Source organism: Pogoniulus pusillus, chromosome 35 (assembly GCF_015220805.1).
Source record: "Pogoniulus pusillus isolate bPogPus1 chromosome 35, bPogPus1.pri, whole genome shotgun sequence".
Taxonomy (NCBI): Eukaryota; Metazoa; Chordata; class Aves; order Piciformes; family Lybiidae; genus Pogoniulus; species Pogoniulus pusillus.
Genome location: NC_087298.1, coordinates 14,077,870 through 14,093,098, shown reverse-complemented (window position 1 = coordinate 14,093,098; position 15,229 = coordinate 14,077,870). Strand labels below are relative to the sequence as shown.

Here is a 15,229-nt window from a genome sequence, read left to right as displayed (position 1 = left end):
CTGCAGGTGTCAGGACCCTGGCGCAGAGATGGCATTTAGGAGGGCAGAGGGGATGTCCATCATCCAGGCCCTGGCAATGACGGTGGCAGAGATCCCTGTCTTTGTCTACACCACCTTCGGGCAGGTACAGCCCAAAGGAGGCTTTGCTGCCCTCTTCCTTTGCTCTTTTCCTGGGGGGGCAGCCTGTGGTAGTTGAGGGCACCATGGGGTGATGCTGGTGAGACCTGAGCAGCTTGAGTGTTTGCAGGAACGGCAGGAGAGCCTGGGGTGCTGGTGAGAGCTGCTGAAGGTGGGCTTCTGGAGGGAGGGAAGGGGTCCCCCTGTTCCTGGAGCCTCTCATTGTCAAGGGCACTGCAGAGGATGCCGCAGGTGTCCCCCGCGTGCAGCAGTGCCCTGCTCGGGGCGGTAGAGCTCAGCGGGCTGCAGGGCTGAGCCTGGGCTGCGGCTGCCCTGGGCTGCAGGGCTGAGCCTGGGCTGCGGCTGCCCTGGGCTGCAGGGCTGAGCCTGGGCTGCGGCTGCCCTGGGCTGCAGGGCTGAGCCTGGGCTGCGGCTGCCCTGGGCTGCAGGGCTGAGCCTGGGCTGCGGCTGCCCTGGGCTGCAGGGCTGAGCCTGGGCTGCGGCTGCCCTGGGCTGCAGGGCTGAGCCTGGGCTGCGGCTGCCCTGGGCTGCAGGGCTGCAGGGCTGAGCCTGGGCTGCGGCTGCCCTGGGCTGCAGGGCTGAGCCTGGGCTGCGGCTGCCCTGGGCTGCAGGGCTGAGCCTGGGCTGCAGCTGCCCTGGGCTGCAGGGCTGAGCCTGGGCTGCAGCTGCCCTGGGCTGCAGGGCTGCAGGGCTGAGCCTGGGCTGCAGCTGCCCTGGGCTGCAGGGCTGCAGGGCTGAGCCTGGGCTGCAGCTGCCCTGGGCTGCAGGGCTGCAGGGCTGAGCCTGGGCTGCGGCTGCCCTGGGCTGCAGGGCTGCAGGGCTGAGCCTGGGCTGCGGCTGCCCTGGGCTGCAGGGCTGCAGGGCTGAGCCTGGGCTGCAGCTGCCCTGGGCTGCAGGGCTGCAGGGCTGAGCCTGGGCTGCAGCTGCCCAGGGCTTCGTGCACTTTTGCAGCGTGCTCCGGTCCTGGGCCCTGGCTCCCCAGCGCCACTGCTCCGAGGCTCTGCAGCTTGCCTGCTGTGTCCTGGGGCGGGAGGGGGTGCCCCGGGGCTGCTGTTCGGAGCGGCAGAGGCAGGGCTGCCGGAGCTGGTTTTTCACTGGTGCTCTCCGTGTCTCTTGTGCCCTAAGTCTGTCTTCTCTCAGCTGCGGCTGTCCCCGGGGCTGCGCAAGGTGCTCTTTGCCACGGCGCTGGGCACGGTGGCCCTGGCCCTGGCGGCTCACCAGATGAAGCGGCGGCGGCGGCGGAGGAAGCAGATCACTGCTGAGAAGGGAGGCTTCAAGCCCGGGGGCATCGCTGTGCCCATCCTGCCCACCAGAAGGGTCTCCTCCGTGAAGAAAGGTTGGCCTGGCAGAAAGGCTGCAGGGGCCTGGCGTGAGGGAGCGGTGGGGGAGAGGAGGGCAACGCCTCGGGCGCAGGGCAGCAGAGTGGCCTCGAGCCTGCAGCTGTGCCGTGCCACAGGCTGGATAGCAGAGAGGAGAGGCCCTGGGCACAAGCCCTGGCAAAGAAGCAGTTCTGCAGTTTCACAAAGGTTTGTAGCTCTCTCCTGAGCCACCAGGCCCTGCCACCCCCCCAGTCACCACCCCTGGCACATGCTGGCCTGCTCTGAGCTCCGGTGCCAGGGTGAGAGGCCTGGGCCAGGGCTGCCACACACAGCTGTGTTGGTGAGGCTGGTTGGAGGTGACCTGGGCCAGCCTGGGGAGTCAGGAGTGCCCATCCAGCTGTGTGCTGGCTCCAGGTGCCTGGGCAGCTTCTTTGGCTGTAGGTGGCAGTGCTGGGGTAAGGCTGGCTCAGGTCCTCAGCACAGCCCTGCAGGGGTCAGGGATTTGTGAAGGGCTGGGGGAGGTATCAGTAACAACCAAGGCAGTGCTTCCCATGCTCTGCCTGGCCCAGGGGTGACCTGGAGGAGCTGCTTGATGCTTTGCAGATGCCTCCTGCCATCCCTGAGCAGTGCAGGAACACTCCTCCATCACCAGCCTCAGAGCAAAGGAGAGCACCCAGGGATCAGGACTCTGTGCTGGGCACTGCCCTGCCCATCCTCAGTCACACCTCACAGGCTGCTGTCCTCCCTGCTAAGACCTGGGCCTAAAATCCTGGGTTTGTGTGGCCTTCCCAACTGCAGGATACTCCAGCAGGAGAGTGCAGAGCCCTGGCAGCAAGAGCAACGATACCCTCAGTGGCATTTCCTCCATCGAGCCCAGCAAACATTCCAGCTCCTCCCACAGCCTGGCCTCGGTAAGCAGCAGCTGGGGTTGGCAGCTGTGGGGGCACCTCCCTGCACCAGGTCACCACCTCTGGGCCTTGCTCATCATGGATGGTGGCAGAGCTTCTGCAGGGCAGGTAAAGACCTGATGGTGGCCTGGGGCCTGGCATTAGCCTGGCAGTGGCTGGAGCCGTCTGTGGGAAGTCAGAGCCAGGAGCCGCAGTGCCCAGCTCCCTGCCGTGGCCAGTGAGGGGCTGCAGGAGGGAGCCAGCTGTGACCCAGGGCTCTCCCTGAGCCCTACCAGGAGCTGGCTCACCAGTGGGGCCCAGAGGGAGCTGGTTTGCTTGGTGGGGGTTTGGGTGGCTGAGCAGCCCCCGTGGCAGCACTCAGAGACTCCTGGTTCCTAAACCCAAGTTAGCTACCAAGATGTGATGGCTGCTGGGGAGGCAGAGGGCACAGCCCAGACCTTTCCCCTCCTCCAGAGCCAAAGGCAGCCTCCAAGGACAGGTACTTCAGGCCTGGCTAGGCAGAAGCCAGTGCAGCTTGCCCAGCTCCTGAGCCCACGTGCAGAGGCACTGGGAGCAGCTGTGGCTTCAGGGCCTGTTTTACATCCCCACTGCTCAAAGCCCTTGGGGCCAGGGCTGGCACAAGCCAACCTGTGCAGCTCCATGCATGGCTGGTTGGCAGTGTGGGGGCAAGAGGAGGGGAGCACAGCCCCTCTGAAGGGGCTGTTGGGCACCAGCAGCCTACAGGAGGTGTGGGCTGAGCTGTGTTTTACCTCATGCATAGTTCAAGCACTAGAAAGTTGCGAGGAGATTGCCCTGGCCCAGGTGTGCCTCCAGCAGGTGGCATTGCTGGCACGGTGCTGGGCACCCAGTCTGGCACCAGTGTTCCCCTGGGTAACTGGGGTGTGCTGGGAGGTGTCAGTGAGGATCCAGCTCTGGCTCCCTGCCCCTCAGGCACTCCCTCAGGCAGCCAGTGCTGCCCAGGCTCTGTCGCTGCTGTCTCCTGAGATAACCAAACTCCTTCAGTGCCTTTGCCACTGCTGGTGGAGATCTCCACGTGAGGAGGGCCCTGTCCCCCTACGCTGTCCCCCAACAGCTCCTTGCTTTCATGTCACCTGATGGGCAAACAGCTCCTCCTTTGCCCTGCTGCAGTGCCTGCCTGGGCTGCTCTGAGCCGGCAGCAGGAGGCTGCTCTGCAGCTCTGGCTCTCAGGGGGTTAATCCCTGTGGAGCGTTACCGAACGAGCTGGGGCAGGGCAGGAGCTCACCTGGCAGGCAGCTGCTGTGGCTTTGCCAGTATCAGGCTCCGACCTGGAGATCTTTGTCAGCCACATGAAGCCCTGGTGACTGCCAGTGCTTGGGTCAGGCTTCAGATGTTTATGCAGAGCGAGAAGCTGAAGCCAGCTGTAGGCTGCTGCTGCTCAGCCCTCCCAGGAAGAGCTTTGGTTACAGAGAGGAGTCAGGGCCCCAGCCCAGGGCCTGAGGTGGTTTTGCTGGTAATTTCTCTTTGTTTGGGCTAGGGTCACTTTTCTTCCCTCCCAGTGCTTGGTACCAGCAGCTGGGACTGGCAGAGCTCCCTGTCAAACCCTGCTGCCCTTGCAGTTTTGCCTTGGGGCTCCTGGGGCTGTGACTGCTGCCAGTGTCCTCCTGCTGCTCCCCGTGCACAGCTCCCCGTCCCTCACACAGCTTGGGTGTAAGCTGCTTGGGAGGGTGCTCCCCACACTGCTCTGAGCTTCCATGGGCACCCCTGTGGTGTTGGCTGCAGAAGGGGAGGGCTTTGCCCCTGCCTGCCCTTGGCACAGCTGGCAGTGCAGTGTGGCCTCAGGCAGGAGGGGGCCAGGGAGTGCCCCCATGGGGCACAGGGAGGGACAAAGACTTACTGCTGGACCGTGGCTGCTGGGCATGTTTGGGTGGCCTGAGCACTGCTGCCCTTGGAGACAGCTTTGAAGGTGTCTGTGGCTCCCCTCCTGCAGATGGTAGCAGTCAACTCCTCCAGCCCAACACCAGCAGCAGGGATGTGGGAGGCGCAGGCAGGAGATGCTGCAGCCGTGGGGGACTCCAGTGCTGAGAGCCTCTATGTGCAAGGTGAGCATCATCTGGGGGGAGCAGAGGGGGCCAGAGAGCAGCAGCAGCTCAATGCAGAGCTCAGGCAGGATCCTCTCCCCCATTTTCAACTTCAGGTCAGTTACAGAAGTCCCAGGAAACATTTCTGCTCTGCCAGGGCAGCAGAAGTGGCTCCAGAGCCCTGCAGTGAGCTGAGGCTCAGCCTGGGCAGTGCTTTGGGAGCAGCCTGGCTGGTGTGCAACCAGCTTGAGGATGTTCTGATCCCAACTAAACCACACTCAGGAAGGAAAAGCCACAGCCATGATTATTCCTAGCAGCTGGGGAGGGGCTTCCTTCATCACTTGCTCCCTCACTGGCCTGAAGACTCTCACAGCTTGTCTTTGGTTGCAGGCATGGAGCTGTTTGAGGAGGCCCTGCAGAAGTGGGAGCAAGCTCTGACCATCAGGCAGAGGGACAGTGCCAGTAGCAGCACCCCTGTGCCCTGGGACAGCAAGAGGCAGCAGGAGAGCCTGTCTGAGAACATCTCAGAGGTAGGGCCCCGCTTTTCTCTTGCATTTGCCAGCTGGGGAATTGCTGGCAGAGCAGCCTGGGTGCTGCAGGCAGTAGAGGATGTTGAAAGAGGAGCAAATTGAGGGCAGAGATGGGCCAGACTCTGTTTAAGAGCTGTCTCTGGCTGCAGCTTCCTTATGCAACAGCAGTGGGTGGTTTAATTCCTCTTTCTTTCCAGTCAGTCTCGCCCCCTCCTTCCCAGCTCCCTGCCCACCCTCAGTCACTCACTGTCATGCCAGCTCTGCAGCAGCAGAGGCTGGGGCAGGAGAAGGCACTGGAGAGGAGGAGATAGCTCTGCCTGGCACTGTGGTGGCTGGAGATCTCGTTGGCCACAGTGGCCTGCTGGGTGGAGGCACAGAGGCTGCCGGTGTGCTGCTGGGCGCGGTGCTGGTGTGGCAGGACCTGAATGCCCTACTCCTGCCAGTGGGGCAGGTGTGCCCAGCCCTGCCTGTGGCCACAGCGTCACTGCAGCGAGGCCTGGGCTGTGAGGGCTCTGCAGGGCAGCCCTTGGAGAGCAGATCCAGCCTGGGAAGGCTCTGGCAGTCGCAGCTGAGGGGAGCAGCTGCAGCTGCTGAGCCCCCAGCTCCCCACCAGCTCTTGCTGCCAGGCAGGGCCTGCTGTGGTCAGCATGGGGGATTTGCCTGGTGGGTGGTATTTGCCCAAGGCCACTCTGGGGTCTCTCTCTGTCCCTCCTTGAGTCCTGGGGCATTTCTAGACCTGACCTCAGCAGCTGGGTCACTGCTGCTTGTCAGAGCTGCTGTCTGTGGGTCGGAGGCTCAGCAGGCACAGGGGGATGCAAAGTTGCCTTCCAAGTCTGTTTCTCCCGTTTGTGTTTTTGGCTTTGGGTGTTGTGGGTTTGGATTTTTCCCACCCTGCTGTGCTGCTTGCAGAAAACTCTGCTTATGCTTAACCCAAGGCCTCATTCTGATCAGTCCTGGATACTTTGCCGTGTTTCTGGTGTGATTTCCTCTTGAAGTGAGGCACAAGTCACAAGTTGAGTGACTTGTAGCCCATCAAACTGCCTGGGTTTGTGTGGCTGTGCCAGGTTAAAGCTCTGAGGTTCTTCCTTTATTAACAGGCAACAAGTGAAGCTGAAAGGCAGGAGGTCTGAGCAGGCTGTGTGGAAGCCTCTCCTGGTTAATAGCTTCCCTGGGGGGTTAATGAAGCCCTCTCCTCAGATCACTTCATCTGCGGACTGTGAATCCCATCGGGCTGCGAATGCCCTTCCGCGGCTGTGCTGCCAGGCCGCCCTGCCCAGCGGGCTGAGGCTGCCACTGCTCTGTGCTGCAGGAGGAGTCCCAGCGGAGGGAGTTTGCCGAGAAGCTGGAGTCGCTGCTGCACAGGGCCTACCACCTGCAGGAGGAGTTCGGCTCCTCGCTGCCTGCCGACAGCCTGCTGCTGGACCTGGGTATGCGGCCAGGCCCCTGCCCTGCCTGCGCTTGGCTGCTCTGCCGCCCGGCGGTGAAGCGCTGTAGTGGGCAGAGCAGGGGAGCTGGGAGCAGCGGTGGTCCCTGACCTCCTCCACATGCAGCCTCTTCCTCTCCCCAGAGAAGACTCTGATGCTGCCGCTGGCGGACGGCTCCCTGCGGCTGCGCTCCGACGAGGAGGACAGCTCAGCCTCCGAGGACTCCTTCTTCTCTGCAGCAGAGGTGCCCGAGGGCTCAGCTGCGGGCCACAGTCCAGCTGCAGGCAGTGGGCACGAAGGGGGTGGAGCAAAACACATCTTTGTAGATGCTTCAGCACTGAGCAAGAGCCCCAGGCTGGGAGGTCTGTGGTGGATGGTAGCAGGAAGGAGCTGCACTAAGGGCATGCTGCAGCCCCTTCCAACCAGCATGTCTGTGCCATCTTCCCAGCTACTGCAGCTAACATGCCAGGACGGTCTGGAAATCTAATGTGGGGTGGCTTGCTTGTGGCCATTTGAGGGGATGCTGACTGGTGGCAGAGCTGGGACAGCTTTCACATGGTGGGCGCTGAGCTGGCTGGGCACAGAGGGTGGTCTGGCCTGCCTGCAGGCTGAGTGTGTGCAGGCACCTAATGAGGTCTCTTTGCTCTTGCCGTGTCTCTGGCCCCTCGGCAGCTCTTTGACTCTCTTCACTGGGATCAGATCCCCTTCCACCTCTCCAAGCCAGTAGCTGCCTATGAAGAAGCTCTGCAGCTGGTGAAGGAGGGGAAGGTTGCCTGCCGGACACTGAGGTGAGCTGGTAGCTGGGGCTGTGGCACCTCCTGCCCAGCCTTTGTGCAGTGTGAGTACCTCCTCTGGGCAGCCCTGTGCCCAGAACTGGGCTGGGAATCTCTTGGCATCCTTCTTGCTGGCTTGGGCTGCCCAGGAAGGCAGGCCCAGTTTTTAGGACTCCTGTTCAGAGCAGGTGACTGTGCCGGGGGTGGCAGTGGCAGATGTGCTCTGAGTCTGGCCAGCACAGTTGTGTCTGCAGCAGCCCTGCAGAGGTGCTGTGTCCGCAGGAGCTGTGCAGAGGTCATGATGCAGTGACTCTCCCAGACTGAGAGTGGGAGTTAGTTGTTTTAGGGGAGCACAGGCAGCAGGAGAGCTGAGGTTGATGCAGTCCTTTCCCTCCAGGACAGAGCTCCTTGGCTGCTACAGTGACCAGGACTTCCTGGCCAAGCTGCACTGTGTCAGGCAGGCCTTCCAGGTGAGCACAGCCCCTCCTGCCTGCATGGGGGGCAGGCCTCTGCCCCTCTAGAGCAACCAAAAGCAGCGGAAGCTCTCCTGGCTTTGCTGTAGTCCTGCCCTGATGGATTTGGTGAGCGTGCCCTGGTCCGTGTGCTCAGCTCAAGCAGTGGTTGTGTGGCCACTGGCACTGCTTCAGTTCTGGGGTGTGACAGGAGGGACTTCAGAGCACCAGGAGCTACTGCTCCCAATGAAGGGCTTTTCACTGGGCTGGAGTCAAACCTCTGAGGTGAAGGAAATTTTCCTTATTCCCTCATATCCTCTTCCTGGCACTGCGTGTCCAGAGCCCCTGCAGAGCAGCTTCTGTGCCCTGGCCCTGCTCTGTGGCTCTGACATCTCTTCCAGTCACAGAAACATGCAGGCTGGCACAGCTCTTCAGGAGCACCAAGTCCAACTTAGAACCCTGCTCTACAAGATTCACCTTAAACCATGGCCCCAAGCACCACATCCAAACCACCCTGAAACACAGCCAGGGTGGGTGACTCCTCCACCTCCCTGTGCAGCTCATTCCAATTCCTGGCCACCCTCCATGAAAAACCTTCAGTGCTTCAGCTCAGCTTCAGCCTCCCTCCCTGGAGAGAGCAGTATTTTCTAGCTTGCAGCTCATTAAAGATGAATGCTCCTGGTGCATGCAGCATCACCCTGCTCTGGCCTCTCCTTTCTCCTCGGCTCAGAATCCAAGCAGGCACTCACCCGGGGGTTTTGTGTTCCCTTTGCAGGAGCTGCTGGAGGATGAAAGCAATCAACTGTTCTTTGGGGAGGTTGGGAAGCAAATGGTGATAGGACTGATGACAAAGGCTGACAAGGTAGGAAGGCAACTGAGCTGTGTCTTGTGAGCACTGGGACTTTTATTCCTCCATCCCACGCCAGGGCTTGTCTGGTGTGGAGAGGGCAGAGCTTGTTCTGCCTGCTGCTGCCTTTGCCTTTGGTCTTGCTCAGCCAAATGCTCTTGAAAGAGCCTCTCTGTGTACCTCCTGTCCGAGCCTGATCCTGTGCCTCACTGGGGTGAGCAGAGGGCACAGGCTGTGCCTCAGCCATGGCATTGTCCCCAGGAAGGAGAACAGAGGAACAGACCTTGGCATCGAGGGTGTGCCAGTTCTGCCATCACTACTCAGTCACTGGCCAGCCCTGGTGCTTGCCAGGCTGGTCCTTGCTCAGTGTCAGTCCCTTCATGCCCAGTCCTTTCCCCCCAGGCGGGAGGAAGTGGAGCAGTGCAGAGCTTTGAGTCCTCTGTGGTTCCCAGCAAGAAATTCCTCCTGCAGTGTCCTGGCTCAGGACCCTCCCAGCCACAGCCCCCTGGGTGCTGATGTGAGCTCAGATCAGAGGTCTGACTGGGGCAAGGTACCCACAGCTGCTGTGCCTTCAAGTGTTTTGCTTCTCTGCTTTTCCAGAACCCCAAAGCCTTCCTGGAGAGCTATGAGGAGATGCTGCAGTATGCCCTGAAGCAGGAGACTTGGCCAACCACCCAGCAGGAGCTGGAGGGAAGAGGGGTTGGTAAAGATACTTGCTCTGAAAGCTGCAGAGGAGCCAGAGGAGAGTGGCTGTGGGCCCAGCCCAAGCCTGAAGGAACGGCTGAGGAGACAGAATGAATGTGCAGTTGTTGGGGGGGCAGGAGGAGTGCAGGCTGCTGGGCTCTGCAAACCTCCTGGCAAACCTTGCCCTTGGCAATGGCAGCTCCACTGTGTGACAAACCCAAACCCCCAGCTCCAGACCCCGGCTTTCTAGAGGGCACAAACTCCTGTCTGTGAGCTTTGCTTGCCTTCTTGCTGGGCATGTCCTGGACACAGGGTCAATAACTGCCTGGGGTAGCCTCCCTCTGCTGGCTGGCGGCTGTGTGCCCAGCTCAGTCCTGCCTCGGTGGCAGACTTCAGCTTCTTAGCGCTTGGTGCCTCGCGGCAGAGCAGCCAGCGCTGCCCGGCTCTGCTGTAAGCCTGTCCCGCAGCCTGTCTGCTCCCCGGCAGGTGGTGTGCATGAGTTTCTTCGACATTGTGCTGGACTTTATCCTGATGGACGCGTTCGAGGACCTGGAGAACCCTCCCTCGTCCGTGCTGGCCGTGCTGCGCAACCGCTGGCTGTCCGACAGCTTCAAGGAGACGGTGAGTGCCCCGCGGGGCCCTGCTGGGCGCTCCCCGCCCCCGGAGCTGTTAGGAGCTCCGGAAGGGGCTCACATGGAGACGCAAACGTGGCCTTGGCTGGCTGCTCCTGCCGGGGGAGCTCAGCAGATGAGGGTTCAGTTGGCAGAGCTTTGCTGCAGTCCTGCCCCAGCTGTGGACCGAGGACTGGTTGCTTCAACAGGCCAAGGGGGCTGGGGGCACCTCTTGGAGCTGTCTGCATCCAGGGGTGTTTGGCAGCTGTGTCACTGCCAGCCCTCAAAACCTCTCTGGCTTATCTGGAGTGGCTAAATCTGATTCCAGTCCACATCCATCGTGTCCCTGCTGCGGCAGTCGTTGGCACAGAAGGGGGCCTGCTTTGGCACCTTGCTGGCAGTGCTGGTAAACTGAGCTTTGTTTCTCTCCAGGCTCTGGCCACTGCCTGCTGGTCAGTTCTGAAAGCAAAAAGGAGGCTTCTGATGGTAAGCAAAACTATCAGGGGAAATCTGCTGGATCCAAAGCTGCTAACACCCAGACCTTGACCAAAGACAAGGGCTGAGAGGTGCCGGACTCACCTGAATCAGGCTTTGTGCTGCTGCAGAGCACTGGGGGCTGTTGTCACTGCCCCTGTGACACATCAGTGTTCACTGCAGCAGCCTGAGTTCCTTCCCCCTTTTTCCTAATGTCATGGTCCCAAAGGCAGCTCTGCCTGACTGGGTCCCCTTTGCCCACTCCCAGCACCACAGGAGTGCTCACAGGCACCAAGGAACGAGGAGTGCTCCCCAGGTGCAGTGTCCCTGCTGGCAGCAGCAGGAGAGGCTCATCCCTTCTCTCCCAGGCTGGCTCCAGTACCTGCTGAGGCTTTGCCCTGACACCTGTGGCCCTCTAAAGCATCACAGCAGAGTTCAGGGGCCTGGGGTACAGGAAGCTGCAACTTGCCAGCCCCAGGTCTGCCTCAGGGTCTGGTCTCCGGCAGGTTTTCAGCTCCTAGCCCACAACCAATTGCCAGGATTGGTTTTCTTGTGGGATGGTACAAAGAACCAAGGCCAACCTCCCCTGCCCTTCCTCCACAGGTCCCAGATGGGTTTATCTCTCACTTCTACTCCGTATCGGAGCATGTCAGCCCTGTCCTAGCCTTTGGTTTCCTGGGGCCCAAGCAGCAGCTCTCTGAAGTCTGCAGTTTCTTCAAGGTGAGATGATGCTTCTGCTCCCACCCCTGCTGGGAGCCTGCTCTGGCTAAGAGCTGCAGCTCTGCTCTGGCTGGCTGCTGGGGCAGTAAGCAGCTGTGCTCTGTGGAAAGGCCTCAATGCCTGGGGCTGAGGTGCAGGCTGCTGAGCTTGGGCTGAAGAATTGCCAGCACAAGGCAGCACAGGTGGCAGCAGGAGCTGTGGTGGGATTCAGCTCACTCCCTCAGTGCTGGAGAAGCTGATGGCTCCCATGCTGAGACAGCAGCTTGTCTAGGGGTGCACAGGATCTTCTGAGTGCCCCCAGAGCCTGGATCCCCTTGTTCTTGTGGAAGCCATAAGGAGAGGCTGTGCTGCGTGCACGAGGTGCTCGCAGGGCTGCTGCCGTGGAACTCAGTGCTGCTGCTGGCCTCTCTCCAGGGCAGGGAGGGGACCCCCGGCCCGAGGCAGATCTTCTCGGGATTCCCTGGGGGGGATCCCTGCTGGCAGGTGGCAGGAGGTGTGCTGAGAGCCTTCCCCTGTCCCTGCAGCAGCAGATCGTGCAGTACCTGAAGGATATGTTTGACCTGGACAATGTCAGGTACACGTCGGTGCAGTCGCTGGCTGAGGACATCCTGCAGCTGTCTCGGCGCCGCAGTGAGATCCTGCTGGGCTACCTGGGCACACAGGCGGTCCCCGAGGCCAACGGGCTGCTGCCCGCCGAGCCCGAGCCCCTGCGGGAGCTCATCTGAGCCCAGCTCAGCCGGGAGGAGTTTTGTACCGGGACCTTTCTCCTCCCAGAGGGGGATGCACCTCACTGCCCCGTGCGGTGGTGGCGGCAGGACCAGCCCAGTGCCCTGGAGGGACCCTCTGCTCCGTGTAGCCAGTAGTGTTTGCTGGGATGGATCCAGGACCTCTTGCCAGCTTATGGTTTGGATTTCTTCTTTGTTCCACCTTCCTCTTCTTTTTATCATCATTTTTACTGTGTCATATAAACCACAGACTGCCTGGGCCCAGGGTGTCACCCATTTGTCTTGAAGGAGGGCACCAAATGCCCCCGGTTCTGCCTGGGCAGGTTTGCCTGCTCTTTACCAGGGTTTGTGGGAGCAAGGGCACCACTGCTCCCTTCTCCACTGGCCCCTTGGCTTCCCCTGGAGGCTTGCTTTGCTTTGGGATTTCAGGATCGTGCCCTGCTGTGTGCCAGGACTGCTGATCTGGGCATGTTCCACCACAGGCACTGTGACTGGCAGTTTCTTTCCCGGGGAGGGAGAAATGCTTTCTGTAAAGCACTGAGGTAAATCAGGCTGCAGCTCTAGGGAAGCTGCTGTGTGCCCTCTGCTGCTGTGTGCCATGGTGGTCAGCCTGTCTGAGGTGCCTGCTGAAGTCTGTTTGCCCCTGGGGCAAAGCTACTGTGGTGAGGGGCTGGGTTTGCATCCTGCAAGCTCACAAAGTCTGCAGCCCATCAGTGCCTTGTGTGCTTCAGAAGGAGCTGTGGAGGCAGCTGGGGGGCAGTGGTGCCCGTTCCTGTTAGGCTGGATGTGATGTGAGGGTCTGTGTGTGCAGAGCTGGCATCAGGCTGCTGGAGAGGAACAGTCTCGGTCCCGCAGAGCGTGGAGTGGGGTTGGGTGTGGATCAGGTGGCCTTGGAGTGATGGGGTGGGCTCATCTCAGCTGTGGTGACCCTGAACTCTGGCTGCTGAGCTGGACACTGGTGGGGGATAGGAGCAGAGGACTTGAGGACTTCTCAAGGGGTTAGATCAGCCTGGGCTGACACTTGGAAGACTTCAGGACTGGTAGGTATCTGCAGGGGCTTAGCTGCTGTGCCAGAAAACCCTTTGGGGGCTGTGACTGCAGAGCTGGCTGGGGAGGCTGTGACAAGCTGCACTCAGTGCTTAGTGTGTGTGTAGAGACTGCTCCAGGTGGCTTTAGGAGGGGCTTGATGATCTCCAAAGCACAAACCCATGACTAAAACAGCAGGAGGAAAACTGCTGTCTGGGACCCATGGGATGAGTGTGGCTTGGGAGAGCAGGGTTTGATTTACTCCTTCACTAGAACATTCCTCTGCCATGTGTAAAGCTCTGAATGTAAACTTGTGCCTCTCTTCTTCATTTCCTAAAGCTGTACAGATTTAGTTGGCTTCTTTCCTTGCAGCTAATGTTTTGGTTTTAATACCTTAGGCTGTAGGCAAGCAAATAAACCTCTCCTCCATGACTTTGCTTCTCTGTTCACTGATGAAACCTGCTGGGAGCTCGTTCCTTGGTGTGTGGTGGAGGGAGCAGTTGTGGTGATGCTTCTGGGGCTAGAGTGATGGTGTAGGAAACCCACAAAAAAAGCTTTCTTCCTGGAGTCCAAAATCTAAACTGGCAGCAGCAAATGCAAGAGGATTGTTTGCATGGGATCCTCTGGCTCCACTGAAGGCAAGTCAGAGTCACAGAATGGGCTGGCCTGGAAGGGACCTCCAAAGGTCATCCAGTCCAAATGCCCTGCAGTCAGCAGGGGCATCCTTAACCAGGTCAGGTTGCCCAGAGCCCTGTCCAGCCTCACCTTGAATATCTTCAGGGATATCCTGTGCTGGAGCAGCTGTAAGCTTAAACACCCCCAGCAGCGGCTGCAGGCTCTGCGTTTCAGTTCTCAGCTGCTCCTTTCCCTGGTGGTTTGACTGGTGGCTGTGCTGCGGCCAGGGCAGCAGGCTCTGAGCAGCCCCAGGGAGGAGCAGGAGCTCTTCAGCACTGCCCCGGTCCTGCAGCTCACCTCTCGGCCTCCCAGAGGGTGGGAAGGAGCCCAGAGCACGGCCTGTGGGCCGCTCTCCGCTGCCCGTCTGCTGCTGAGCGCTGCGGGAGGCTCCCCCTGCGCCGAAGCAATCAGAGTGCCTCGAAATGCTTCCCTTGGAGAGCTGCAGCCGGGCGAGCTCTGCTTCCGCCGCGGCAGGAGCACCCCGAGCCTGGGGTGCTGCGATGCCAGCCCCGCTGCCAGCCTGGGCTGAGCCGTGCGGGATGCGGATCCGTGCAGCCAGTCTGGGGCGTTTGCTGCTGCTAGGGAGCCGCCGCCGAGGCGCTCCGGGGTTGCCATGGTGTCAGACTCCGCTCAGCCCCTCGGAGCTGCTGCCGCTGCCGGCGGAGCCGCAGAGGCTGCTCTCTGTGTTGACACTTTCTTCTCATCTTCAGGAAGGAGTGGGTGAAGGCAGCAATGAAGCCCACAATTTTCAGCGCTTGTCACGGTACAGAGATCAGCTGTGATCCACTGCCAGCGCAGCTCCGTGTTCAGGAGCTGGGAAGGAGGAGATTTATTTAAGCTGAATGGGGAAAGCAGCAAATCACTCATGCTGCCTCCTGGCAGCCTTCTGCCAGGCACCGAACTGCAGCAAAGATCTGCTCTTTCTTCTCTAAGGAGAAGACTTCAATGCTGATTTTCCTCTTGCAGAGGCAGGCAAAGCATCAGCCCTTAAGAGGCTCAATCGGAGCAGGAAAAGGATCATTTACACCTCCCGGGGAACACAAATCCTGCTCCCTGTGCTGTCCTCCCTGCCCGTTAGCACTTCCTGCACTGCTCGTGTGTGTTTTCCTCTCCGTTTTAGCTTTTAGAACCGAATGAAGTTTGGTCACTTGGGCTGAGGTTGCCTTTGCCTTCTCCTTTAGCTGACTTTGGAGGTGCTGTTCTGCCTGTGCTCTGCTCTCCCCTCGGGCTCCTCAGGTGAGTGCTGCTCTCTGGGAGCCTTCATTGCACTTTGGCTCTCAAAGTGTGTGCAGTAGTCTCGGGTATCTGAGGGAAAAAAGGAAGCAGAGGTCACAGAGCTGCTGCCTGGACTTAGCAGAGCCTTTCAGAGCATCTGCTCGCTCCGGGCTCTGCCCTTCAGTTCGTGCTTTGCAGGGCTCCAGAGGAGCTGGGGATCAGATCCCCTGAAGTGTGCATCTCAACAACAGGCACTTCCGACACCCTTTAGGCCACGTCTGCGGGACCGTCTCTACAGCAACATTCCCCTCTTTACCCTCGCTGCTGCTCACCTTGGCCGGCCTGGCACCGGGGCTTGGGGCCAGTGCCCGCCTCCGGCGCCCGCACCCCTCCCTTGGTACGGGAGGCAGCGGCGGCAGCCGTGCGGCGCTGCCAGGGGCTCGGTGGGACGGGCACAGCCCGGGGCGCCCGAGGCCATTTCGCCGCCGAGCCCCAGCCCCCGGGCGGCCGCCCCAGCGCCGCCGCGATTGGCTAAGGGCTGGCGGCAGCGCGTCCCAGTGATTGGCTAATCTGCATCTCTCCTTTGGCCAATGACGGAGAGCAGCAGTGCCCGCCTTTATTCCGATTGGCTGCCGCGCTACCTGCGTCCCCCTCCTATTGGGTAACAGC

The 15,229-nt window shown here is 60.6% G+C and overlaps 1 protein-coding gene and 1 long non-coding RNA gene across 4 annotated transcripts; one reads left to right on the top strand and one right to left on the bottom strand.

Moving 5' to 3' along the window:
• Positions 1 to 28: 28 nt before the first annotated feature.
• Positions 29 to 14,242, top strand: MIGA2 (mitoguardin 2). Of its 3 annotated transcripts, none has more exons than XM_064171232.1 (15): positions 29 to 124; positions 1,264 to 1,474; positions 2,256 to 2,368; positions 4,314 to 4,425; positions 4,795 to 4,934; positions 6,244 to 6,361; positions 6,502 to 6,602; positions 7,031 to 7,146; positions 7,529 to 7,601; positions 8,359 to 8,445; positions 9,031 to 9,129; positions 9,601 to 9,735; positions 10,158 to 10,211; positions 10,803 to 10,919; positions 14,056 to 14,242. In XM_064171232.1, exons 1-15 carry the CDS (start codon positions 29 to 31, stop codon positions 14,125 to 14,127), a joined length of 1,644 nt encoding a protein of 547 aa, XP_064027302.1. In that variant the 3' UTR covers positions 14,128 to 14,242. The 3 variants fall into 3 exon arrangements, with proteins under 3 accessions (XP_064027302.1, XP_064027300.1, XP_064027299.1); XM_064171230.1 differs by lacking the exon at positions 14,056 to 14,242 and adding an exon at positions 11,444 to 13,102 and having other exon boundaries at positions 1,279 to 1,474; XM_064171229.1 differs by lacking the exon at positions 14,056 to 14,242 and adding an exon at positions 11,444 to 13,102.
• LOC135190204 (uncharacterized) lies at positions 14,051 to 15,209 on the bottom strand. Its single transcript, XR_010308453.1, has 2 exons — positions 14,893 to 15,209; positions 14,051 to 14,650 (listed from the first exon to the last, which is right to left on the bottom strand). It is a non-coding gene; the product is annotated as an uncharacterized LOC135190204 (long non-coding RNA).
• Positions 15,210 to 15,229: the final 20 nt, after the last annotated feature.

What these genes read in the sequence shown, in the direction of transcription:
- MIGA2 (XM_064171229.1), top strand. Translation starts at nt 29, where the DNA reads ATGGCATTTAGGAGGGCAGAGGGGATGTCCATCATCCAGGCCCTGGCA. An exon ending in CCTTCTTCTCTGCAGCAGAG is followed by an intron (nt 6,603 to 7,030) that starts GTGCCCGAGGGC and finishes GCCCCTCGGCAG; the next exon opens with CTCTTTGACTCTCTTCACTG. An exon ending in CCGACAGCTTCAAGGAGACG is followed by an intron (nt 9,736 to 10,157) that starts GTGAGTGCCCCG and finishes GTTTCTCTCCAG; the next exon opens with GCTCTGGCCACTGCCTGCTG.